The sequence below is a fragment of the Gorilla gorilla genome, chromosome 16 (genome assembly GCF_029281585.2).
Source record: "Gorilla gorilla gorilla isolate KB3781 chromosome 16, NHGRI_mGorGor1-v2.1_pri, whole genome shotgun sequence".
Taxonomy (NCBI): Eukaryota; Metazoa; Chordata; class Mammalia; order Primates; family Hominidae; genus Gorilla; species Gorilla gorilla.
In genome coordinates this window covers 70,087,434-70,113,953 of record NC_073240.2, presented here as the reverse complement: position 1 = coordinate 70,113,953, position 26,520 = coordinate 70,087,434, and the positions used below count along the sequence as shown (strand labels likewise).

At 37.0% G+C, this 26,520-nt stretch overlaps 1 protein-coding gene across 7 annotated transcripts in view; it reads right to left on the bottom strand.

Annotated features, from left to right (window-relative positions):
• Positions 1-149: 149 nt before the first annotated feature.
• The window catches only part of GLCE (glucuronic acid epimerase), a 111,729-nt gene continuing 85,358 nt past the window's right edge, over positions 150-26,520 (bottom strand). For all 7 annotated transcript variants that reach the window (XM_055363165.2, XM_055363166.2, XM_063698658.1 and 4 more), the window contains 3 exons: positions 16,181-16,779; positions 11,257-11,499; positions 150-4,136 (listed from right to left, as the gene is read on the bottom strand). In XM_055363165.2, coding sequence (XP_055219140.1) covers positions 3,112-4,136; positions 11,257-11,499; positions 16,181-16,766 — 1,854 coding nt within the window. In that variant the 5' untranslated portion in view covers positions 16,767-16,779 and the 3' untranslated portion in view covers positions 150-3,111. The remainder of the gene's footprint in view (positions 4,137-11,256; positions 11,500-16,180; positions 16,780-26,520) is intronic.

Below are 26,520 nucleotides of genomic sequence, written 5' to 3'. Positions count from 1 at the left end.
TTGTCTGACAGGGCTTGGTATGCCTTTGATGAACAACATTTGTTGCCTGACTTCTGGTCACGGGTTGAACAGGAAATGGTCAGAAATCTGCTTGCTGGGCTCAAATAACCTTAGAATAATTTGAGAAGAAAGAGAAATATCCAGGTATATTCTTTTTAAGAAAAAAACTTTATTTTACAGTTTTATAAAGCGGCTTTACATTAAGCACAAACAATCCATTTACTTTGTATAGAAACAAAATACCTTTCCATCTGCAAAAAATCAAGTTTTGCTGTATATAAAACTAACATGTGCACATTGTGCTTAAACTGCAAAGTCTGTACAGCTTTACAAAGGACTACCCTTCAGAAGGGCATCCTGTAAACACTTTATTGCATATTTAACATATGGTATATAACCCACATGTACAATGGAAGAGAAACAAGAAAAGCAACCACAAGGAGGATGAAAATAGCAGCTTTCAGTGAGAGTCTGCACTGAGAAAGGAGAAGGAGCCACGTCTGGAGAGTTGTGCTTGTGTCATTTTTGCACTTGCTTCTGTGCGCTGGATGGTTCGTGGATGAAGCCTTTATGTACAATAACTCCTAAGAGGTCAAACTTGACCTTCATCCAGAAACTTTTGGCTGGTTTTACAACTGAAGTAGCAATAGATTTAACATCAAAGTGAACTCAAGATAAGTGGAAAAACAAAAACAAACCTAATACCTATAATCTTAAAGCAAAGAAAAACTTAAAGAAATAAAACAATAAAATTTAAAAATACCCTCCCCATTCTCTCTAAGCTCAGAATAAGTAAACATTTTACATAATTTAAAACCCTAGAAAATTCTGTAGTTGTTTAGAGGCAAAAATGCAATGGATAGTCCAGGGCAGTGTTCCTCCCTGTATGCCCCCAGCTCACCTGCATCAGAATCACCTGAATGCTCATTACAAATGCAGACTATCATACTTCACAGGCAGATTTACTGACTCTGGGATCTGCATTTCAATAAGCTCCCAAGTGATGCTGAGGCATTTTAAAGTTTGAGAACCACTGGTCTGTACTGACAATGCTGCTATAGATTCAACTCATCCTCTTAGAAAATTCTGGGATCACAAGAAATCGACTTGCTGTTGCAATGTGGAAGGCAGTGTAAAACCAACAGCAAGGAAATCACAACGTTATTTCTAGATCAAAAAGTCTTTCCATCTTCAGTGGAAAAGGACAGCCACATTGTTAAGGCACGATATTTGTCACAGAAGCAGTACCATACTGTTATCATCAAGTCTCATAATCTGAAGACCAGTATGCAAACAAAGCAGACGTATGAACCATTCTAAATAATAAGAAATATGGGGAAGTAAAAAATGTTCCCAGACTGGAGAAAGTTTATTTGAACATCGGCACTGGGAATAAAAATTAGGGGAGACCAGATATTCTTGCTGAGACATCTAACATATATGAAATGCAAAGGTCAAAAGCTAGGGGTAAGCCTAATAACTCAAAAAAGTGTTTTTACTGTGAGCAAAATTAAGAAAAGTGTGGTCACATCAATTGGGAGTTCAAGCTTACTTTTCTATGGCCAGTCTAATGTCTTCCACGCAGATCTGTATCTTCTTTGCTTCTGCCCCCTTTGATGCTAACATATATATGTTTTCCAGTTTCTAAGTAGTGCTTAGTAGTTTGAATTCAATTAAAATATAGTGTGTAAGCAGGTAACCTACCTGGCTCCTAAATGTGTACTTGATATAGGTCACAGATAAATGTATTGTGTTTGTCAGACTCGGTCCCCTGAAAGTGTAGGGTATCATATTTTCAAACTGTATAAGATATAGTATTGATTTAGTGTACTGTCACAGCAAAATCAACAACCCTCGGTTTTATTTAATGCCTGAAGCCCTATAGCAGACACTGCCCATTGTATGGGGGCTCTGAAATCTATTTATGTGCGGTATAGGAGGATATGTATACCTAAATAAAGATCTGATTACACATAAGTGCAGTAACATCCCTTCTATCTAATAGCTGGAATAATTTAAAATTAAATTTAAAAAAACACCCAATGATGCACAGACTTACTAGTTTGGGAAGCTGATGATCAAGAATGATCTTGGTAGGAAAAAAAAACTTTGCTATGATTCTTGCATATAGTATTTGATCTAATATTTTTATTTAAAGGGGGAAAAATCCTAAAAAAGTAAAATATGGTGGTGGCCTTAAAGCTACTAGCTCCTTTCCAAATTTAGATTTGTAATAAGTTTCCAAAATAATGTCTCAAAAATATCTCTCTCAAAATATACAAAACTCCAAGGTATAGTCTGAAATAAAATACAAAATTCTAGACAGTGACAAAAACAAACTGTCACAATGGGGGTTGGGGAGGGATATACTGATTATCAAACTTTTACTGATTGTAGATCAAGTTTCAAAACAGAAACATTTTTGTAATTTCTTGTGCAGTCAATAAGTTTCATTTTAGTTGTGCTTACATTATATAACTGTGAAGCCTGAACACTGATTGTGTTTTTAATTTACACGTTTCAAGAAAACCATAATTAAATATTCACCATATACAACAAATTGAACAAATGCAACAAATACTCATTTGCTCCCAAGAAATTAATCTATAGAAAGGAAACATCTTTTTAAAAAGTTGAACACAGTCTGCTATCCAGGCTACAAGTACATATTTACTGTATTACAGCACATTATTTTTTTTAAAGTCCGCTTTCAACATAAATATAAATAATCACATTTTAACAGAGCTCCATACTAAGTTTTCAGGTAAGTGCTAGACAGTTGGCCAGTAGCAACTACTTACCATTATCTTTCTCACATAGAGTGACTAGACTATCTGCGAAACTGTATAGGGTGATGGGCAAGGCAAAGTGAAGCATCTTTGTTCAGCCCATTGATTAAACATTGTGTTCTAAATGCCACCTACATTTCTAAATACCCAACCCATGGAATGCAATTATTTTAGAAGGCTGGTTTTAAGGATCACTTATCACTTTGATAGAATCCACAAAAACCTAGTACATAACCTTTTAAAATGTGCCTATGCTCTCCTGAGACAGAGCCTGTAGTTTCTGTGTACAGCAGAGGCTGAAGTGCAATTTTGGTTGTGAGCTCTAGTTGTGCTTTGCCCTGCTGCCTTTAAGGTAGCTTTTCCACCTCTTGACAAATTCTTTGAAGACTGGGGACTCATCAATGGTACTGAGTAGCTGCAACTGATTGATGTGGGTGGTATGATAGTCCCAGCGAGCCAGGTTAGGAGCGATGCCAAGCATGAAGTGACGGAGGTCATAGATGGTTCCTGAGCCAGTGTCATACAAGGGCAGCATGGCTTTAAGAGATTCCATGCCACGCTCATACAAGGACCTTGCTTCTTTTCCGAGTTTTTCCCCTGCAGTTTCTTTTAAGTCATACAGCCCAATTAAAGAATACATAAAGCCATTTAAAACAAAAGAGCTAGGTGTGGTTGGATATTCTTCATACCAGTCATGTTTATTCATAAACACAGCTTTAACTCCATGCTGCTCAGATAGATACTTATAAGGGGCTGTTGCCCTTAAAGCTGAATTGAGGAATATATGGTCTTTTGTTAACAGATAGGCCCTGACTAATGTAGAAATGGCTTGCCCTTGGGCCATGGCAGAATACCATCCTGGCTCTAAAGACTTGAACCCTTCCCCTAACTTACGGGTCACCATAATTGGCCAGCCACCTTTCTCATCCTGGTTCCTTACTAGCCAATCACTAGCAGCAAAAAATGCAGCCATGTGGGCTGTGGTAGAGATGGTAATGTTGTCGAGGAATCCCTTACCTTTTGCAATCAACCTAACCACCTTCTTGGGCATTATTTTGGTTGGCTTGACAGCTTTTGTGTTTGAAAGACCCACTCCTTTCCTGAGGTCAGTGACCAGGTCCCTGGTAACTGTGCTCCATGAAGTTCTGGGCCCAATGCCATAGTATATATCTCTTTCTTTAAAAGCAATTAGCTGAGCATTTGAGACATAATGTATAGTGAAGAGCTGATTCTTTTCTGTGGTCTCTAGAACCACGGACACACTTCCATTTGTCAAGAACTTGAGGTCAAATGAAATAATAAAATCTTTTGTGTTTCCCAGTTGCAAGGATACACCTTCACTGGTTTCTGTAGGGGAGAATATACCAACAAAGACTGGTTAGAATAAAAGCACTTTTGTATTTGAAATTGAATTGCAAATCATCCTTGAAAACCCTGACCGCACAAAATTAACACTTAAATATTTTTAGTATCAGATCATTTGTAATTTTATTTTTTACTAAATTAAACAAAAACAAATGACAGAATTGGTGAGTTCACGATGGCTTGTGAGCATCAGGCCAAAGCTCTTACCTTTTGCCCTGTCTAGGTTCTAGCAGAGGATTGAGAGCAAATGGCTAAGGTATTGTTGATCAAAACTGCCTTTCCTAAATCTAGTACTAGCTGATCAGTAATCAATGACTATTCTAGTATACCCATTCTGCAAACAGAAAAAAAAAAAAAGCCAAAAGCTGGCTCAGCACATAATATTGCAAGAAAGAGGCTAGAAAAAATGGTTATACATGAATTTTAAACTATTTAACATTTAATATGTACTTACTATGTTCTAAGGGCTTTACACCTATTTACTCATTTAATCCCCTGAACAATTACAAGGGTAGGTGCTATTACTATTACTTTATGGATGAGGAACTGAGACACAAGGAAATAACTTGCCCAAGGTACCAGACTTGAACCCAGGTTGCCTGGTCTCGCTCCACAACACATTATTAATTTGATTTTGAAAATGACAGATTTGTTTTCACATACTCGCTAGAAGTGCTAATAAAATTTCTGGAAATTAAGCAATGGGCTCATGTGTACAACAAAAAGTGAGAGAATGGTGGAGTGACAGGGTAAAGCTCAGGCTTTGTAGTTTAAAAACCTCAGATTTGAATTTTTGTTCAACCACTAGCTTTGAGAAGTCTGGCAAGATGCACCTCTTTGAGCCTCAGTTTCTTCACATGTTAAATAGAGATAATATTACTTTGCAGGGTAGTTGTGAGGATTTTAAAAAAGACAATGGAGTGGAATATAGTAATAAATGATGGTTATTATTCCGAAGCCACTGGCTTCAGAGGCCAAAAAGTTAAAGCTGTTTTATTTGACAAATTATTAAAGAGGAAATTTCTCTTGAATATTTATAGTATTAATGATGGCTAATTCCCAGAAAGATGACATTTTGAATACTGCTCATCTAGATCTACCAAGAAACTGAGCATATTAAAATAGCAGTAGCAGCAGCAAGAATAAGAACAACAAAAATATACGTAGTACAAATTTAAAAATATTAAAGGGAAATATTCATATCTTGATCTTTTCACAGCTGAAATGTCCAAAATGCATTCACATGTATTATCTCATTTGATACTTAATCTTCTGAAGCTGGTAGGGCAGGAATTATTATATTACATCTCCATTTTAGAGGTGAAGATATGTAGGCTTTGCAAGGTTAAATGGTTTGCCCAATGCCAAAAGCTAATTAGTGGTAGAGCAGGGACTAGAATCCAGGTTTCCCGGACTCAGGTTCAGACTGTGAAAAAGACAAATGATACTGGAGATGGTATTCTTATGAGAATATTCAATAGAAAGGTTCTCATAGATGCAGCCATAGAAGCAGATCTATGCTTTGCAGAATCCTTGAAAAAATCTTTAGTGTGTCACCAGGAGCAAAGATCAGAAATGTGAACTGGGCCGGGCACAACTGGTCACACTCAGCAGTCTGGGAGGCCAAGGCAGGAGGACTGCTTGAAGCAAGGAGCTTGAGACCAGTCTGGGCAAGAAAGCGAGACCCTAACTCTACAAAAAATACAATACAATAGCCAAGTGCAGTGGCATGTGTAGTCCTACGTACTTGGGAGGCCAAGGTGGGAGGATTGCTTGAGCCCAGGAGTTTAAAGCTGAAGTAAGCTATGATCACACCACTCTTGTTCTGGGTGACAGAATGAGACTCTGTCTCTTAAAAAAAAAAAAGGGAAAAAGGAATGTGAACTGATGATACTGTACACTTGGAGGGTGTCAGTATGTTGAGTTGATCATTTAACTCTTGCAACACTGGACTCAAGCAGTATGGTTATATTTGTCCCAAGGCTCTTAATTACTTCATTGGATGGAACAGACAATTCTGAAAGTTGTATCAAGAATGAGAACATCCTCATAGACTTATGCATCAAACAATGCTCTGAGTAACTTAATAGAAAAACTGATTTCAGAAGTAAACTTCTAATACAGTAAAAAATCCATTTTATCTGGCAAAATGTCAACATGTACTCTCTCTCTTAACTAGCATTTTTCTGCATCTATAGTAAAATGGGATCTGAAGTTCAGGACAACATCCCTGAAACACTGCAGAATTCTGAACTGACTTATGAACCACTCAAGATTAAATTATATTCAGTGGAGCAGACTATCTTTAGTGCTTATTTTTTCATTCTCATCAGATGGGATTATTAACTATGACATCTATTCTGGCCAAACTGGATAACAATGACCCATCTTTAGAAGTCCAAGTGTGAGGAAGCTGGAAAAGTACCCATTTCCTCCTAGAATTTCGGAAGCTGGAAGAGTACCCATTTCCTCCCAGAATTACAATTTTATTTACACAAATTTAATGAAATGACATTGTTTAATCAGTCACCTTATGTCTTCATATGACAAACCAGTCCAAAGAACTCAGTAATGAACGATGTCAAGGGATGTAACCTTTTAAAAAGCCAATGTATTAATTTCCCTAAGACCTTAACACCAGCAGAGGGCGTTACTGAGTCATCTAGGAGAAGTGACAGAAGTCACAATCCTCAATTTAAATTAACCAACCAACAATTATAATCTTCACAACAATCTTACAAATCATTTAATTCCCATTTTATAGATATACAGAGGACGTTAAATAACCTCCTGGCATCATTCACGAGGACCTGAATGGGAGCAAATGGGATGGTGGCAACCAGTTTGGCAATGTACCAGGTAAGGTTCTGAGCTCTACTGGAGGTACTAGGCTATCTGAAGATTCCTCCTTCAAATCTAATAGAAAGTTTTTTTTTTTATTTTATTGTTTGAAAGCCATGACCCATCCTCTCCTAACCAGTTATTCCCAGTAGTTACTATAACCGTTTATTTTTGGTATATGTGACACATATATATGCACTTTAGGCAATAAAGGATGATCAACATTTAAGAATACGTTTGACATTGGTCTTAGCAATGATTGTTTAGATTTGACATCAAATGTACAAACAAAAGGGGCACAGACAAACAAGTGGGACTACATCAAACTAAAAAGCTTTTGCACAGCAAGGGAAACAATCAACAAAATGAAAAGCAACCTATAGAATAGGAGAGAATATGTACAAACATATATCTGATAAGAGGTTAATATCCAAAATCTATCAGGAACTTACACAAATAGCAAAAAAAAATCTGATTAAAAAATAAGCAAATGATCTGAATAGACACTTTTTCAAAGAAGACACGAGTGGCCAAAAGGTATATAAAAAGGTGCTCAACATCATTAATCATGAGGGAAATAAATGCAAAGCAAAACCACAATGATATATCATCACCTTACACCTGTTGGGATGACTATCATAAAAAAGGGAAGAGATAAGAAGTACTGGTGAGGATATGGAGAAAGGGGAACCCTTGCGCACTTTGGGTGGGAATGTAAATTGGCATAGTCATTAGGAAACAGTACGGAGGTTCCTCAAAAAATTCAATATAAATACAACTCACAACTGCTAGCTTTGGGGGGTGGGGGAACATTGTGTGGGTTTTGTTTTGTTTAATTTATTGATTAGTCTTTAAAGTAGGCTTTTTTTTTGTTGAGAATACTGGACCATCATTAAATGTGTACTGTGAAGAGATTAATATGTATGAAGGGCTTTACCAAAGTCCACTAAATAAACACTACTCAAGTACAGACTGCAAACCAAAAAAAAAAAAAAAAAAAAAAAACAGAACTACCATATGATCCAGCAATCCCACTTCCTGGTATACAACCCAAGGAAATGAAATCAATAACCTCAAAAAGATACCTGCACTCCCATGTTCTTTGCAGCATTATTCACAATAGCCAAGGCATGGGAGCAACCTAAGTGTCTAGTATAGATAAAGAAAATATGGTGTATATATATGTGTGTGTGTGTGTGCACGCACGCACACGTGTGTGTATACACACACACATACCTATAGAATAGAATATTAGCCATAACAAAGAAGGAAATCCTGCCGTTTGTGACAACATAGACGAACCTTGAAGGAATTATGCTACGTGTGACAAGTCAGAGAAAGATACTGTATGATCTCACTTATATGTGGACCCCCAAACAACTGAACTCACAGAAACAGTAGAATGGTGGTTGTTGGGCTGGGGGGGTGGGAAAAATGGGGAGATGTTGATCAAAGGGTACAAACTTCAGATATAAGATGAGTAAGTTCTAGGGGTCTGATGTACAGCATGGTGACTACAACTTATAATACTGTACTGTATGCCTGAAATGTGCTAAAATATCTCTTAAATGTTCTCACCACCACCAACACCATACAAAGAAAGGTAACTATGAGGTGATGGATGTGTTAACTAATTTAATTATGGCAGTCATTTCACAACATATATGTATATCAAAGCATCACATTGTATACGTTTGCCAGTTATACCTCAATAAAGCTGGGAAAAAAAGAGCCTTTAAATCAATGTTTCACATCCAACAAAAACTGTTAATCAATCCATTCGTTTAATCAACAGATTTACTATGCAGCATGAGAAGAGGCCCTACTCAAAATCTTAAGAAACACCAAGAGAAAGAAGAATCAGGCAGAAGAAGAGAAGCTCCCAAGAAGCCTGAGAAAGAATGGCTACAGAAATAGGACAAAGTGAGGTCATGGAAATCAAATGAAAAGAGTGCTTGGGGAAAGGGAAAGCTAATTTAATTTAATAGAGTAGGACAGGCCTAAAGTTTCAATTCATTCAATTTTAAAATTAGAAAAAGGTATAAAACATTATTCAACAAATAAAACAACAAAAATATGCTGCAGACCCATATTATATGCCTCTTCACTCATATTTGATTTTATCCCCTTTCAGAAAAAAAATCGAAGGCCAAGAAAGAAAAAAAAAAAGGCCAACAGCATTCAGCTTGTGGTCCTCCAGGGTCTCACCTCACTTGAGCCTATGCTTTTATGTACAAGTTCCAATTTCCTCTTAATGGTGATTCTCTGAATTTATCTCCCATGAGGTCTATATCCTCTAAAAAGCCTCATTTCTCATACCTATGCTTCAGTAAAATAGTCTCACCTCTTTGATTCCCTTCTCCTGCTCTGTTCTGAGCAATAACTCCCATGTAACTCCAACTCACCTCCTCTCATACTCTTACAGTATGCAACTGGAGAGGCAGCATCCTTAGTTCAAAAATCTGAAATCTGAAATGCTCCAAAATCCAAAACTTTTTGAGTGCTAACATGATGCCACAAGTGGAAAATTCCACATCTTCCCTCATGATGGGTCGCATATATTATTAAAAATATTATAATAAGTTACCCTCGGGCTATGTGTATAGCATATGAAATATAAAAGAATTTTGTGTTTAGACTTGAGTCCCATCCCCAGGATATTTATGTATATGTAAATATTCCAAAATCTGAAACACTTCTAGTCCCAAGCATTTCAGATAAGGGATACTCAACCTGTACATGCACACACAGAATTCCATTCCCAGCTAGCACGCTTCCACCAACAGGGAGTTCCAACTTAGAACAGCTGTGTCCCACTCGCAGCGTGGCTGTTAGAGACAGAGTTCTCTCCTCTATATGCTTAAAACCATCTTAGGAAGTAGTTTTATCTCCAGCTACTGGCTACAGAATGAGGGGCTAAGGTGAGGATCCCTCATTTAAGATGTGGGGACCTATCTTTTGTATTACTCAAAGCACCCAAAAGTGCACAATGAAATCTGTTGCTCTAAATAGGACAGAGTTCAAAAGACTGTCCTAGAAAACCTTCCAAACACTCAAAGAGATCAAGGTGAGGGCTGCTGATTCCACCCTAATCCAGACAACCATTATTAACTAGTGCAAAAATAACTTTCTTGAGTGCACCCAAAAGTTCTTTTGCATAGTCTAATCATTTCCTGTTGCAATAACCTCTTAGGTATCACAAGCTAAATATTCTTAAACATTTCTCACTCAGCCAAACCTGTTGTTTACAATAAGCAAACATGCTCTGTGTACCAGAATATCACAGAATGCCATGGGAGAAAAGGAGTTCTAGTGACAGAATAAAAATTAAAGGTCATCTATTATTTGCACTGCATTCAGTACTCATAAATTCATTACTTAAGGCTATCTAGAATGAGTAGGTTTGTATTGTGGCTTTCAGGGTCTGTAAATTACACAGTCATCAATGAAGAACAAGGAGAGAATACAGAAGAGGTCTTATAACCTTTCCTCTCTTCTTATTTACCAACTGCAAGATTGGTGGGAGGGGGAACAAGTTCTGTACTTGACAACATTCCCCCATAGAGAATTAAACCTGAGGTGCTAACTAAAATTATTTCATTGTCTTCTTAAGTAATGGACTCATTAATTCTCATTGATATTGATTAGTGCAGGAAAATGCATTACATTCTAATTAATGAGACTGTCTTAGTAAAAGGGGAAATGTTGCATAAAGTTAATTTGATTTTGTTAATTATTTTATTAATGAAAATGACTTTACATGAAGTTTGAGATAATCTACTACATTAACAAAATCCAATACGGGAAACAGGCCTCTTTGGTAATGCTCTATTATTCTGAAAAAATTAAAAGCTATTGGCAAAAAATAGGCAAAGGAAAAGATGGCTGTCTCCTTAAAACCATTCTATTTACTGCAAAAGTTTAAAAATTAAACTATACTGTACTGAAATATTAAATGGAGGAACTTCATTCCTACCAGATATAGACCCCTGGAGGCAGGTACACATTGTGCAGTAACCTGGACCTTACCATTCAATCTATGGCTTGGCTCTTTACATAGTAAATATTCCTTTTTATAACCTTGACTTTTTAGCTGTATCTTTTTTAGAGATTTCATTGGGGTGACACCATTTGTTACTTTATATATGTAATATAAAGGGTCTGCTTATGTGTTTTTTTAAACCATATTAAAATTTTAAGGGACTATCAGGTTCCCATAAATCAACATAAAATTAGCAGGCACATATAATACATAACTTACCTGGTGCAATAAACTGTTTGACATTGGTGAATCTAGACTTATCAGCCACATTTGCCATAAAGCAGCCCTTTGGCACAGTCCAGTCATTAGGCTTGTTTTTGTCTCTGTCTTCTGCTGTTTCATATACCTCTATGTGAGGAGGTTTCTCAGTTAGATTCTTGCTGTAATGACTTAATCCATACTGTGCAATCTGGATTGGATAGAAATAGCCTTGAGGTCCCCATTGTGTAGATAATGGCACACCTATAAAATAGAGAAACAAAATGAATAATCATATCCAGACATTACAAGCCTATTCCTAATACCATTCCTCACTGATTTACTTCTGGGGGATCTTACAGGGTTATCAGGAAGTTGTGGGCTTCCTTATAATACTGCTCTCATAATGACCAGATCTAGTACCAAATTCACCAGATGTGAAAAACAAAAATTAAGTATTCTTTCACTCTCATTATTTGTTAACAAATAGTGCAACGCTATAAATTACCTTTTAAGGACTGGCTTTTAGTGTGTGTTATTTTTGCTCATGGCTACAGATGTCATGTTTCATAATCCTGTTTCCTACATTCAAATTCTGCACAATTTAGATGCGTATAGTTAATGTCACCACAGTTCTATTTTCAATATTAATCCTGAAATTTTCTTAAACATTTATACTTAACAGTCAAGTTACGACATACTCATCTTTCCCTCCAATGTCAAAGTGTGGTCTACTAATTAGGTATGTCATCTGATGGTTAATGTATTTGCTTAAAAAGCCAGTTGTGGCCAGGCACGGTGGCTCATGCCTGTAATCCTAGCACTTTGGGAGGCCGAGGTGGGTGGACTGCCTGAGCTCAGGAGTTTGAGACCAGCCTGGGCAACACGGTGAAACCCTGTCTCTACTAACATACAAAAAGTTAGCTGGGGGTGGTGGCAGGTATCTGTAATCCCAGCTATTTGGGAGGCTGAGACAGGAGAATCACTTGAACCCAGGAGGCGGGGGTTGCAGTGAGCCGAGATGGCGCCACTGCCCTCCAGCCTGGATGATAAGAGCAAGACTCTGTCTCAAAAAAAAAAAAAAAAAAAAAAGCCAGTTGTGACTTGGCAATTTAAAATATAAACACAGCTTGAAATTCTTTTTCATATCTTTCCTGTTAAAATGTAATTCTTAAGAAGTGTTTTTTAAAACATGAATTTAGTTTGTATATTTTACCACAGATTCTTGAAATAATTCATTAATGGATTACCTTATGTAAAGTTCTAAGTACAACTTTTAAATGTTTGGTATTAGTGTTTTTCTTAGTAATTTACTACTTAGGAGCTACAAATCCTACATTTACATAATGTTGTATGGTTGAATCACATATGTATTGAGAGATAAACTACTATCTGTAGTTCTAAAATTAATAAGAATCTGATGAGCACAGCAGAGACTGGGAATCTACAAAATTTTATGTGTTTTGTTGTAGATTCAAAACAATGTTTACGGAATTAGGTAGGCTACAGATAAGCTTTTTAACATTTGTACCTTTCCTCCAAGAGGGGGATCCCCTCTGTAATTCAAATAGAATTATTTATCAATTAATAAAAGGTGGTTTATACAACCTCATTAAACATAAGTGGTGACTACAATAATGTGCAACTGGCACAAGAACTGGGACTGATCAATGAAACCAAGTAGCAGTCCAGAAACACATTCTAGTACTCCTAAGAATTTAGTATAATGACGAATATTCCATCAAACTCAGTGGGAAAAGAGATGATTCAATACATATTGGGGAAAAAGGTTTAAAATTAGGCTGTGACCTTGTACCATTTGCCAAAATATAAATCAATTTAGCAGAACTAAAAAAGTTAAACGTAAAAAAATGAAACCATAAAACTATCAGAGAAACTAAAAGTGAAAAGCTGATCATAATGTGGTGTGGTAAGTGCCTTTCTAAGCATAAAAAGAAGAGGCACAAACATCCAAAAAACCCCATAAGTTTAATAAATGGAACTAAAAACTTCTAAAACCAACAAATCGTATGTAAAATGAAAAGACAACCAGATTGAATAAATATCTCTAACAAACATGAGTACTGCTACCCTTACTACATAAGTTCACACAAATACATTTTTTAAAAACTCCACTTATCACATTCGAAAAAGGGGTAAAGAACATGAAAATACGGCAAAAAGCATAAGAAAAAGATATCTGACCTCACTAGTTGTTAAAGAGAGAAAATTATAATATCCCTCTGTAACCAACAGACAAAAAAACAATGTTCCATGATGGCAAGAGTTGGGTGAAAACGGCACCCTCATACTCTGCTGCTGGAAGCATGAGCAAGTTCCACCTTTCTGGAAAATGGCTGGCAAAACAGTACAAAGGTTTGGCAGGTTATTTGACATGGCAGTTAATTATATTCTCAGAATAGGAATACACTACAATGAGAATAAAATTAAAATAGCAAATAAAGATTAACAATGAAAATCTGTAACATTTATAACAGCAAAAAAATGGAAATATAGTTAGTCACCCTTTGTGCTACCAAATACCAGATTTTATTCACTTGATCTTAATTTATTATATATTTAAAAATAACTGAAAGAATATTACTGGATTGTTTGTAACACAAAGAAAGGATAAATGTTTGAGGTCATGGATACACCATTAACCCTGATGTGATGATTATTATACATTGCATGCCTGTATCAAAATATCTAATCCACCCCATAAATACATACACCTACTATGTACCCACAAAAATTAAATATAAAACATTAATTAAAAAACATAAAAAACCTAGAAATGACCTAAGTGTACAACTAAAGAGAAGGTTCTCATACATTACATATATCATGGCATGTCCTTACTACAAATATTAGTTATTAAAATGTTCAATAAATATTCAGTGAGGGGAAATAGTTGAAACATGTTAAGTAGAAAATACCAGAATAAAAATTGACCATACAGTATGATCTGAATTTTTTTTTAAAGATGCGTTTCTACTATGTAGCCATAAAAAAGAAAGAGATCACGTGCTTTGTAGAAATATGGATGGAGCGAGGGGCCATTATCCTTAGCAAACCAACGCAGGAACAGAAAACCAAATACTGCATGTTCTCACTTCTAAGTGGGAGCTAAATGATGAAAACACATGGACACATAGAGGGGAACAACACACACTGGGGCCTACTGGAGGGTAGAGGGTAGGTGGCGGGCGAGGATCAGCAAAATAACTGATGGGTCCTAGGCTTAATACCTGGGTGACAAAATAATCTGTAAAACAAATCTCCATGACATGAAGTTACCTATACAACAAAACTGCACATGTGCCCCTGAACTTAAAAGTTAAAAATAAAATAAAAATTTATTTCTACAACAACAAAAAGAATGGGGGAAAAAGTCAAAATATTAATAGTGGTTATGGGTACTTTTTACTTTTTTATTTTAGAATTTAGGCACCTATTAATTTCATGCATTTAAAAAATCGCTGAAAAAAAGGTTTGACTCTGAATATCTTTGAAATCTCTATTATTCTCCTGAATCACTGTATAGTAAACATCATTACGATTATGCTAAAACATATGTCTAAGTACAAAGGCCTCCAGAGAATATATAAAAATAATAATAATTATATTGAGGTGGTAAGAGTATAGGTGAATCTGGTCGCTTCTCTCTTCTAAACATTTGGTAAGGATATTGGCCAGGCACAGTGCCTCATGTTTGTGATTCCAGCACTTTGGGAGGCTAAGGTGGGAGGACTGCTTGAGTCCAGGAGTTTCACACAAGCCTGGACAACACAGTGAGACACTGTTTTTACAAAAAATAAATTTTAAAAAATTAGCTGGGCATGGTGGAGCATGCCTATAGTCCCAGCTACTTGGGAGGCTGAGGTGGGAGGATCACTTGAGCCTGGGAGATCGAGACTGCAGTAAGCCATGACAGTGTCACTGCACTCCAGGCCTGGGTGACAGAGTGAGATTCTGTCTCAAAATAAGAGAAAAAGATATTATAAAAAATTTATCTAGGTAGTAAAAACAAAGGAAAAAACTCCTGCATCAGATATGTAAATTCCAATTTCCAACTGGATGAATAAACACACCATTAACTTCACAGACATGGGTGGGCTATAATCCTTCGGTCTGTGGGAGTCTGAAAACATCCACATGGTCACCAAGTGAGCACAAACTTCTTTCCAGAGCAAAAAATATATATTTAGTTAGTTAAAAACTTGTTTCAATACAGATTTTAAAATATTAAGATCTTAAAATCACTTTATAACAAAATGAGGAAAGTAAAACCCAAACCAAGAAATCTCAAACATATTAAGCTCTTTCCTCTGTTTAAGTGATATACTTCAAAGTCAAATTCAATTTGGCTTTCTGGTTTGAAAAGCAAATTCCAAAGCATATTAATTGTATCCACAAGGAACTCTTACTGCCCCAGGTTTTAAAGACAATGAAAAATGTAATAGACTAGGAGTTCAGTGTAAGTCCAGAGAAAAAGCATCTACATATTGTCTTGTTCTGAAGACTTGAAACCTCCTTCCAGAGATGACACCTGACTCATTAGGTAACCAGACCACACTGGTACATTGGTGGGTCCACTGGATGGTCTCTCTCCCTTTCCCATCTCTCACAGGATTCTACCTATATATTTTAACGCAAACTTCCGGAGAAACAGTGCCTTTACCTTACTGGTGAGAATTTTAGATTCTGAGTTAGGTTAATAAAATAATTCTATTTGCCCAGGTTTGGTCTTACGGCAGCCCTTAAGTCATAGCATCTAGAAAGTTGCCCTAGGTTCAGGCTTAACCTGTTCCTCCCTGCTAAATTAGAGTGATGAAAGGTCTTTTGACAGTAAGCTATGTACTTGATGTATAATTAACAACATTTTCTTATTCCTCAACACAATCATGCTTGAAAAATGCAAGTGAAGCAGACAGATACCAACCTTCAACCCCACTTATGCACTTGACTCTGTCTCGGACTTCCACATTGTAGCCTTCAAAAGACATAAACACACCATCGGGGTGATAGGGGGCTCTCTGTGCATAGACTTTGGAATAGCTATGAGAGAATTCAAACCGATCATAGCCATCATACTGAACCACCTTTCCATAAACGTCAAAATATTTCTCAACCCAAGTGAATGGAAGAAAGACTTCGTTCCCCTCTCGTCTCCCTTTAATTGTGTGTTCATCATTTATGAGACAGTCAATTTCTTCATATTTGAGCCCCAACACCTTACTTCCTACATTGCTATTGAAGCCCCCAACAACAGGGGGTGCTTTCTGCTGTTCCTGAGGGAATGCTTCCTCAGACTGCTGTTTGGCCACGTGGTTCATATAGCTGTTACTCTCAGATGCTGCTGCTCTTTTTTCAAACCCATCCACTCTGAAGCCACTACTCAAACGCCGTGGAAACTGGATCGCTTTGTCACTGGAACACTTATTCCACAAAAGTACTGTGACCAAAGTGAAGAGTGCGCAGATAATAATCAAAGTCTTATAGTTGACCCGAGCTGCCAAGCAACGCATATTCAGACCATACCTATGGAGGCAAGAAGAAAAAAAATCATGCAAAGATGTACTACCGGCATTTCATAGGATAAAGTTTTCTTTGCTTTTTTTTTTTTAATGTTGAACAACTGTATTAGGACAATTTTGGATCAGATTTAAAATTGCAAACTCAAACTTTTCAGCACAAAAAAAGGTAAGAGGTGCTTCCTCCTTTTGGTGAAATCCTTAGTTAGCACAAGCTTCTAAAGCAGAGATGTTCAAACTTTCTTAGTTTGTGGCTCCCTTGGTATCTCAGTAATTTTTCACAATGCCCTCTAGGCCAAAAGAAATACCTAATACAGTTTGAGTATGCTGTACCCAAAATGCTTGGGACCAGAAGGGTTTTGGATTTTGGATTTTTCTCAGATTTGGGAATATCTGCATGACACTTAACAGTTCAGCACCCCAGATCTAAAATCTGAAACGCTTCACTGAGTATTTCTTTAGAGCATCACGTTGATGCTTAAAAAGTTCTTGATTTTGAAGCATTTTGTATTTTGGATTTCTGAACTTGGGATGCTCAACATGTAGCATTTATTAAATAGTTAGGGCCAAATAACTACTTATGTACAAGTATTTATGTCCTAACACCCTAGTAGCTGTCTGAAAAAACAAAGTAGACCTTTTCAAGGTAAACACCAACATCCATGTTGCTAAATCCAACATTGAATTTTTAGTGCTCATCCTACTTGACCTCCTAACAGCATAAAATAGTCAATGGCTCTCTCCTTCTTGAAACATTTTCTTCCCATGGTTTCTAGGGCACCATTCTCTTTCGGTTCTCCTAATATCCCACTGGCTGTTCTTCTCTTCTTTGAGTCTTCCTTTTCATCTCCCTAATTCTTAAATGTTAGAGTACCTTAGGGTCCCAGTCTTTTGAACTTCTTTATCTCTATTCACTCTATTCACTTTGATCTCACCCAACCTCATGCCTTTAAATAAAAGGCTGACTATCCCCAAATTCTCTCACCAGGCCAGGTCTTTCTTCAGAGCTGCAGATACATATATCCAAATACATATATCTTTATTTGGAGGTCAAATAAATTTCTGAAATAACATCCAAAACTTAACTCCCAATCTTTTCCTCAATCTGTTCCACCCTTTCTACTGCTCAGACTAAAAATCTTGACCCTTTCTTATTCACTCAATATCCCATAAGTCAGGAAATTCTGTTGGCTCTACCTTCAAATTATACCCAGAATCTGACCTCTTTTCACCAACTACATTGTTACTACCATGTCAGAATCACTGTCATCTTTCACCTGGAACTCAGCAGTTATATTCAAACTGGTCTCTCTCCTTCTATGCTTACCCTACTACTCTACCCTCAAGTCTATTCTTAACACAGCAGTCAGAATGATGCTCTTAAATTTAAGTCAGATCATGTCATTCCAGTCCTGATGGGAGGAAAATGTGATGCTGTTGCTTCTTCTGGCCATATGGTGTATGAGCCTGTTGTGATTGCAATGCAAGTAGTCCTGGGTTACTTTTTGCTGGGATGATTGGGAAACATGGGAAATTATGGATAGTTATACATATAATGTATGATACATTTCAGCCTGCTGAGAGTAAAGGGAGTAGTTTAACTGCCGTTTGCCACAGGAGCTCTGTAATTTATTGTATGGTGTGAATCAACAACTAATTTTATCGTTTTTAATCCCCCCTTCTCATTTTCCCCTCAACCCTTTTGGCAGCAATGATATATTAAAAAAAATCAAATGCTAAACTTCCGTTTCTCAAGAAGTTGATGGTGAATGTGTAATTCATTCATTTCTTTTACTTCCAATGGAAGGCAAACTTTGCACCCTTCAGTGTCTGAAAACAACTGTATTCTGCTCTCACCCTTGATTAATAGTTTGGCAGGTTGTAGAATCCATGGTTGCATATTATTTTCTTTCTAAATGTTGTAGGCAATACTTTACTGTCTTAAATCATTAAGAGTTATTCATAAGGGGTTTGATCTCAGTCTCTTACTTGTTACTATGTGTGTGATTTCTTCCGGGATCTTTGTTTATCCTAGGAATTCTGCAGTTTTGAGATGTGTCACAGTACCATGTTTGATTCTCTATTTCAGTGCTTGGTGTGCCCTTTCAACCTAAAAACTTGTGTCCTCCTATTCTTGTTTAATAGATGTAGTATCTTCTTGGATCTCTGAATATATTAGATGATTTCTTCTTCTTTTTTTAAAATAAAGTTCTTTCTTATTAGTTTTACTTTTTCCACTGGCCATTTTCCTGGTTATTTAGTCTTTCATGCCATTAGTTTTTCCCACCATGCCTGGTGATCTTCGGTTACTCATTCACATTTAAGGGAGAATGACTCATTAGCCAACATAGATTTCCTGTGTTATTTTGAAGATAGTCTGATTTTGGCTAGATCGTTCCCCTGGAGGGGATAAAAAGAGGGAGCTCTGTGTGGGCTGGACATAAGCTGACTGGCAGTGTTACCACAGGGTGAGTGGGTGGGGAGCCAGCAGACCTTTCAAATGCCAGAAAGAAGATGGTGTTTTCTCTTTTGTTACACGAACACAGCACACACTTTAGAAGCCTTCGTCTTTCTCATGCTCTGTAAAGAAAATCTGCCTAGTGTTTGCCTGGGATTCTTGCCAGCTATCTGTATTCAAGTGTAGGGGTGAAAGAGGTATGAGGAGGTGAGAAGAGGGTATAGTTGGGCCTACTGGTACTCAACTAGAGATCTGGAAATCTGTTCAACTATCATCCTTGGGTAGTCCTCCTATTTACTGTTACTGGCTTCTTCATTTCTCATTTTTAAACATTTTATTTTGCTGGGGCATCAGAAAGGAAAGGAGGTGAATACAGATTTTAAGAACTGGAAACCCAATAATACATTTTTAACCCTATTAACTGAGAATAATTCATTTCATCATCTGCATTATTACTATGAGAAACCAAAGTGTGTAACAAACAAAACTTTAGAAGTCATATAAATTGAGGATTTCCTTATATTGTAGTGGGGGCAAACTGATAACACTAAATGGTGTTTATTTTTTTTTTAAATCCTTCATTAAAAACACTTATATGTCAACAGCTGAGTAATCTGTCAGCTATGCCTTACATTTTGACCAACTAATATAGAAATATAAAGGTTTTTTATCCTATCTTTGAGAAGTGCCCTTCCTCCACTACTCGCATGCCTGCAACCCTGCTTATGGAACAAGGCTACTGGTATAGTTTGGCCATTTGTACCCACCCAAATCTCATGTTGAAATGTAATGTTCAGTGTTGGAGGTGGAGTCTGGGGGTGGGTGTTTGGATCATGGGGGTGCATCCCTCTTGAATGGCTTAGCGCCATCCCCTTGATGATGAATGAGTTTGCGTGAGATCTGGTTGCTTAAAAGTATTGCCCACACTCCCTTGGCTCCTGCCCTGGCCATGCGACCTGCCTGCTCCAGCTTTGCCTTCTGCCATGAGTAAAAGCTCCCTGAGGCCTCCCCAGAAGCTGAGTGGATGCTGGCACCATGTTTGTATAGCCTGCAGAATTGTGAGCCAATTTTAAACCTCTTTTTTTAAAAAAAATAAATTACCCAGCCTCAGGTATTCTTTTACAGCAATGCAAGAACAGACTAACACAGCTACCAATATGTTGAAGCACACGATGGGAAAGTAAAGAAAAATCAAATTTAAAAACTTCCAATAATCCTTATGTCCAGGTTTTATTGTCTGATGCCATTCGTTACTAAAGACAATCAGGGCTTCTTAAAGAAATGGGTAATTCCAGGTCTAGGGACGGGACACCTTGCCACATCAGAAAACAAACTTTCAACTACCAATGAGATAAAAATCAAGGGTGTCAAAAAAGCAGCAGGAGACAGATAAAATTAGAAAATTATTGCTAATTGCTAAAACTGAGAGTGATAGATATATTGGAATTTCAGTATACCACTCACTATATACTTTTGTTTAAACATTTCCATAAATATATAAAATCATGGCAAAAAGACAGTCTAAAAGGTCCTCTTCCCTATTAGTCAAATTTGTAAGAATTATGAGTGAAGTAGACTGAAACACAACAAAGCAATAAAAATCCATGAATCTGCAATAATATTTAAAAAGGAGAAAGCCAGCAAAAAACTTACCTAATCTTCTGAGCTGACAAAAATTGGCAACTGAGTGAAAAAAATTATTTACTTGTCTTTGTAGGAGCAACCATATTTCACAACAAATCAATAACCCTAGTAAATAAAATACTCTGTTGTGCAAAAGGCTATCTAGCAATAAGAAGTAAAATTGTTTAAAAAATCAGAAAATTAGCATTATGTAATCCCTCATGATATTACAGATTCAGGCAAGTGTTAAATGCAGGTATATGTTTGCCATGACCTAGAGATTCATACTGTGCAAAGTAACACCAAATACGTTATTTTCTAGTTGAAAGAAGAAAAAGATTACACTTGACAGTGAAAGGATCAGATAGTCATACCCTAATTCAGTGGTCAACTTTAGTCTCCTTAATTGTGACCCATCCAGAAGCTGTCTCCTGATAAGTCATAATAAAAAATATATCACTTACCATATATTCCAGCCCAAAATGTTTCACTTGGATCTCTCAGGACATAAAATTTAATCTCTGGTTAACAGGAAATACAAGGGATAGAGGAACAAGTTAAAGGAGGAAGCAACCAGACACTTGTGGAAGGTGAGACATCCTGCAGGACAGCTGGTCCTATCTCCTCAACTCAATTAGTGATATGAAAATAAAAAAGGAGGGGGCTGTTTTGTGTGTGTGTGTGTTTTTAAGAGACTTAGGGACATAACAACCAGATGTGAAAGTTGGTTCTGGACTGGGAAATTCAACAATGGACTTGATAAAATGGAAAGATACTGAAATGAAGACTGTTAACTGAAAAATATAGGTTACAGAACAGCACATTTAGTATTATCTTATTTTAAGTAAACTATGCATATATAGGTCTTTATTTTCTAATTTTCCATGATCACGCTGTTGTTTTTAACTATAAAAAATGGCATGTGCTTGCAGTCCCAGCTACTTGGGACTGGGGTAGGATCACTTGAGCCCAGGAGTTCTGGGCTATAGGGTGCTATGCCGATCAGGTGTCCACATTAAGTTTGCCATCAGTATGATGACCTCCCGGGAGTAGAGAACCACCAAGTTGCCTAAGGAGGGATGAACCAGCCCAGGCTGGAAATGGAGTGTGATGATCAGTAGTGGGATTCCGCCTGTGAAGAGCCACTGTATTCCAGCCTGGGCAACACAGCGAGATCCTGTCTCTTAAAAAAAATAATGAAAAACTAAGAAGGGCAAGGTTAACTTTGTTAAAATATTGAAAGAAAAAAATGTAAGTCAATTAAAAATTTGTAGAAAAATTTAGCTTTCAAATGGGCACGGGTTTTTTTCAGAGGGGCGGGGATGATAAGAGAGATGGAAGGAGGATGAAGAGAAGGAAATCTCTGAGTGTTGACATACAGTATTAACTAAAAAATAGGCTCATCTAAAGAGAAACTCAGTAATTTCATTATAATGTTGCCAAATTATAGAAAACTGACACAGACACTCTGAAATTTCAAGAAGTAGATTGCACTGACATTCTGCTAGGTATAAATGATGGTAACTTTGAGTGGTGAGAGGCTTCCTACTTATTTTGAAGCTTTTGCCACATCTACAAAATAGATTGACGTTTTAGGTAAAAAAAAAAACAAATGAAAAACTCATAAATTAAAAAAAAATCTCGAAACCTCATCTACTGCTGACCCTAAAGATTTATTTCATTAGAAATAGAATCCAATAAAAATCAGGTCTTATAACGCTGGAGATCTAAAACAGAAAATGTCACGCAGTAAGCATCATAAAGAAACTGTGGAAAAACTTCTTTGTAGAAATAGTTAAAAATTAGGGAAAGTAAAACATTACTCTTAGGGTTTTTTTTGGAAAGCAAATTGTTCTATTCTAAAGTGATTTGCAATTCAAACATCTTTTCTGTGATACTCTACTTTTCAGATTTATTTTCCTAGTTACTTCAAGTAACTATTAGAGTAATTCACTAAATATCAGGAACTATGGATAGCATCATGAGCTTTCAAAATATGAAGGTTATATTTCAGTAAAGAACAACCTTTCAATAGGTTTTTTAAATATTCACTTACATTGTTATTGGCTTTTTTTCCTTCTGAATAATGTAGGCCAAGGTTTCCCTGCTTATTATTTCCCTTATCTACTTACACATCTATTTATGTTTCCTATAATTCCTTGATTGAGAAGAATGCTTACTCTTAATTAAAAAATAATTTATTGATACTAAGTAGATGAAATAGTAATTGCTCAACAAATAATCAAACTCACTGATTGTTTTGATCAATATTTGTTCAGCAGCTACTATGTGGCAGGTAAGGCATTATCCATGTCTCTAAAGGACAGATTAGCAGGCAGAAAAAATAATAATGCTAAGATTTAAGAACTGTAAAAAAAAAAGTTATGTAGACTATGCTATAAAACACCTTAACCTTTTAAGGTGTTAAGAAAAGCTTCCAGGTAGAACGAATTGAAGATTGACAGTTAAGCATGCTCCCAAGTCAGGGTATTTGCACTTGTCATTCCCCATGCCTAGCACTCTATTTCCCCAGATATCCATTTGGATGGCTCTCTCACTTCATTCAGGTCACTGCTTAAATGCCAATGTATTAGAAAGGGCTTCCCTGGCCACCTTATCTAAAATACCAGTTCTCACCCCATCATTCTCTAGGTCCTTACTCAGTTTTATTTTTCTTCATAGCATTTATCACCATTTGACATATTATACATTTAAATTATTCATCCCCAATCCACTAGAATGCAAATTCCATGAGGGCTGGGGTTTTGCTTCTCCTGGCCACTGTTTTATCCCCAATACTTAGAAATGCGCCTAGCTTGGCTCATGCCTGTAATCCCAGCACTTTGGGAGGCTGAGGTGGGAGGATCACTTGACAAGGTCAGTAGTTTGAGACCAGCCTGGTCAACATGGTGAAACCCCATCTGTACTAAAAATACAAAAAATTAGCTGGGCATGGTGGTGCGCACCTGTTGTCCCAGCTACCTGGGAGGCTGAGGCAGGAGAATTGCCGTGAGCTGAGATCGCCATTGCACTCCAGCCTGGGCGACAGAGTGAGGGGGCAAAAAAAAACTGTGCCTAGCTCAGAGTAGACATTCATTAACGGTTTGTTGAATAAATGAACATTGTTAAATATTCTTTCCTCTCCCTTGCTCCCTCCTTTCCTTCCTTTCTTGAAAGGAAGCAAGCAAGCAAGCAAGCACTTGGCCTATATGATTAAAAAGATAAAAAACAGACATTTGAACCAGACAACTTTGTTTTCTTTCCAATATTTGGGTATTCAGAAATTGTAATCCAAATAAAAACGAACATAACTGACATAACAGAATACGGACTGTGATGGTGTATATTGGCCGATTTTAAAACAGATTTATAATTTAATTACTGCTGTTAGTAATGTTCCATCTGTTTACTGCTTAATAGACCAAGATTTAAATTATACAGTCAAATTGTTAAATATCCAGTGATAGATGTAACTCAAAGGAGAACTGCCTAATATTTTTTGGTTGTTAGGATCCTTCCAGTAATATAAACAAGTAGAATTCTCTGGTAGCTACTCACAATAAGGCAAAACAGGAAGGAAATTTTGCAAGTCCCTTTTATTTTTTAGTAACAAAATTGAAATGATCTGTGATACAAGTGCTCATAATACTTCAAATAAGATTGTATTTCTAGGAAAAAAATCCCAAGGAAACTGAGTAGCGGGTATATATATGGACATGCTTTATGTTACTGAATTCTCACAGTATTTCTAATATTTTCTCATAATTATATCTGTTATGGTGATCTGTGATCAGTGATCTTCAATGTTGCTATTGTAATTGTTTTGGGGTACTATTAACTGTACTCATATAAAATGGCAACCTTTATTGATAAATGTTGTGTGTGTTCTGACTGCTCCAATGACCAGCTGTTCCCCGATTCCCTGTTTCTGACCTTCTCCTTGGGCCTTGCTATTTTCTGAGACACAACAATATGGACATTAGGCCAATTAATAACTCTACAATGACCAGTAATTATTCAAGTGAAAGGAAGAGCCACGTATCTCTCATTTTAAAACAAAAGCTAGAAATGATTAAGCTCAGTGAGGAGGGCATGTCTAAAGCCAAAATAGGCTAAAAGCTAGACCTCTTGTGCCAAAAAGCCAAGCTGTGATAGCAATGGAAAAGTTCTTGATGGAAGTTAAAATTGCTACTCCAGTGAACACATGAATGAAAAGAAAGTGAAACAGCCTTATTGCTGATAATGGAGAAAATTTTGGCGGTCTTAACGTCAAACCAGCCACAATATTCCCTGAAGCCAAAGCCTAATAATCCACAGCAAAGCTCTAACCCTCTTCAATTTTATGAAGGCTGAGAGAGGTGAGGAAGCTGCAGAAGAAAAGTTGGAAGCTAGCAGAGGCTGGTTTATCAGGTACAAGGTAAAGCAGCAAGTGCTGATGTAGAAGCTACAGCAAGTTATTCAGAAGCTCTAGCTAAGATCACTGATGAAAGCAGCCACACTAAACAGATTTTCAATGTAGACAAAGCAGTCTTCTATTAGAAGAAGATGCCATCTAGGACTTTCATAGCTAGAGAGAAGTCAATGCCTGGCTTCAAAGCACCAGCTGACTCTCGTTAGGGGCTAATGCAACTGGTGACTTTAAGTTGAGGCCAATGCTCCTTTATAATTCTGAAAATACTAGAGCCCTTAAGAATTATGCTAAATCTACTCTTCCTGCACTCTATAAATGGAACAACAAAGCCTGGATGACAGCACATCTGTTTATGACATGGTTTACTGAATATCTGAAGCCCACTGTTGAGACCTACTGCTCAGAAAAAAAGATTCCCTTCAAAATGTTACTGCCCATTGACATGCAGCTGGTCACCCAAGAGCTCTGATGGAGATGTACAACGAGATTAATGCTGTATCCATGCCTGCTAACACAACATTCATTCTGCAGCCCATAGATCAAAAAGCAATTTGACTTTCATGTCTTTTTTTTTTTTTTTTTTTTTTTTTGAGATGGAGTCTCACTGTATCACCCAGGCTGGAGTGCAGTGGCATGATCTCGGCTCACTGCAACCTCTGCCTCCCGGATTCAAGCAATTCTTCTGCCTCAGCCTCCTGAGTAGCTGGGATTAGAGGCGTGTGCCACCATGGCTGGCTAATTTTTATATTTTTAGTAGAGACAGGGTTTCACTATGTTGGCCAGGCTGGTCTCAAACTCCTGAACTCGTGATCCACCCACCTCAGCCTCCCAAAGTGCTGGGATTACAGGTGTGAGCCACCACACCCAGCCAACTTTCAGGTCTTAGTATTTAATAAATACATTTTGTAACACTATAGCTGGCCATAGATGGTGATTCCTCTGATGGATCTAGGTAAAATAAATTGAAAACCTGCTGGAAAGGATCCACCATTCTAGATGCCATTAAGAATATTCATGACTCATGGGAGGAGGTCAAAATATCAACATGAACAGAGTTTGTAAGTTGATTCCCACCTTCATGGATGACTTTGAGAGGTTCAAAACTTCAGTGGAGGAAGTAACTACAGATGTGGTGAAAACAGCAAGAGAACCAGAATTAGAAGTAGAGTCTGAAGAGGGGGCTGAATTGCTGCAATCTCATGCATGAGCAAAGAAAGTGGTTTCTTGAGATGGAATCTACACCTGATGAAGATGCC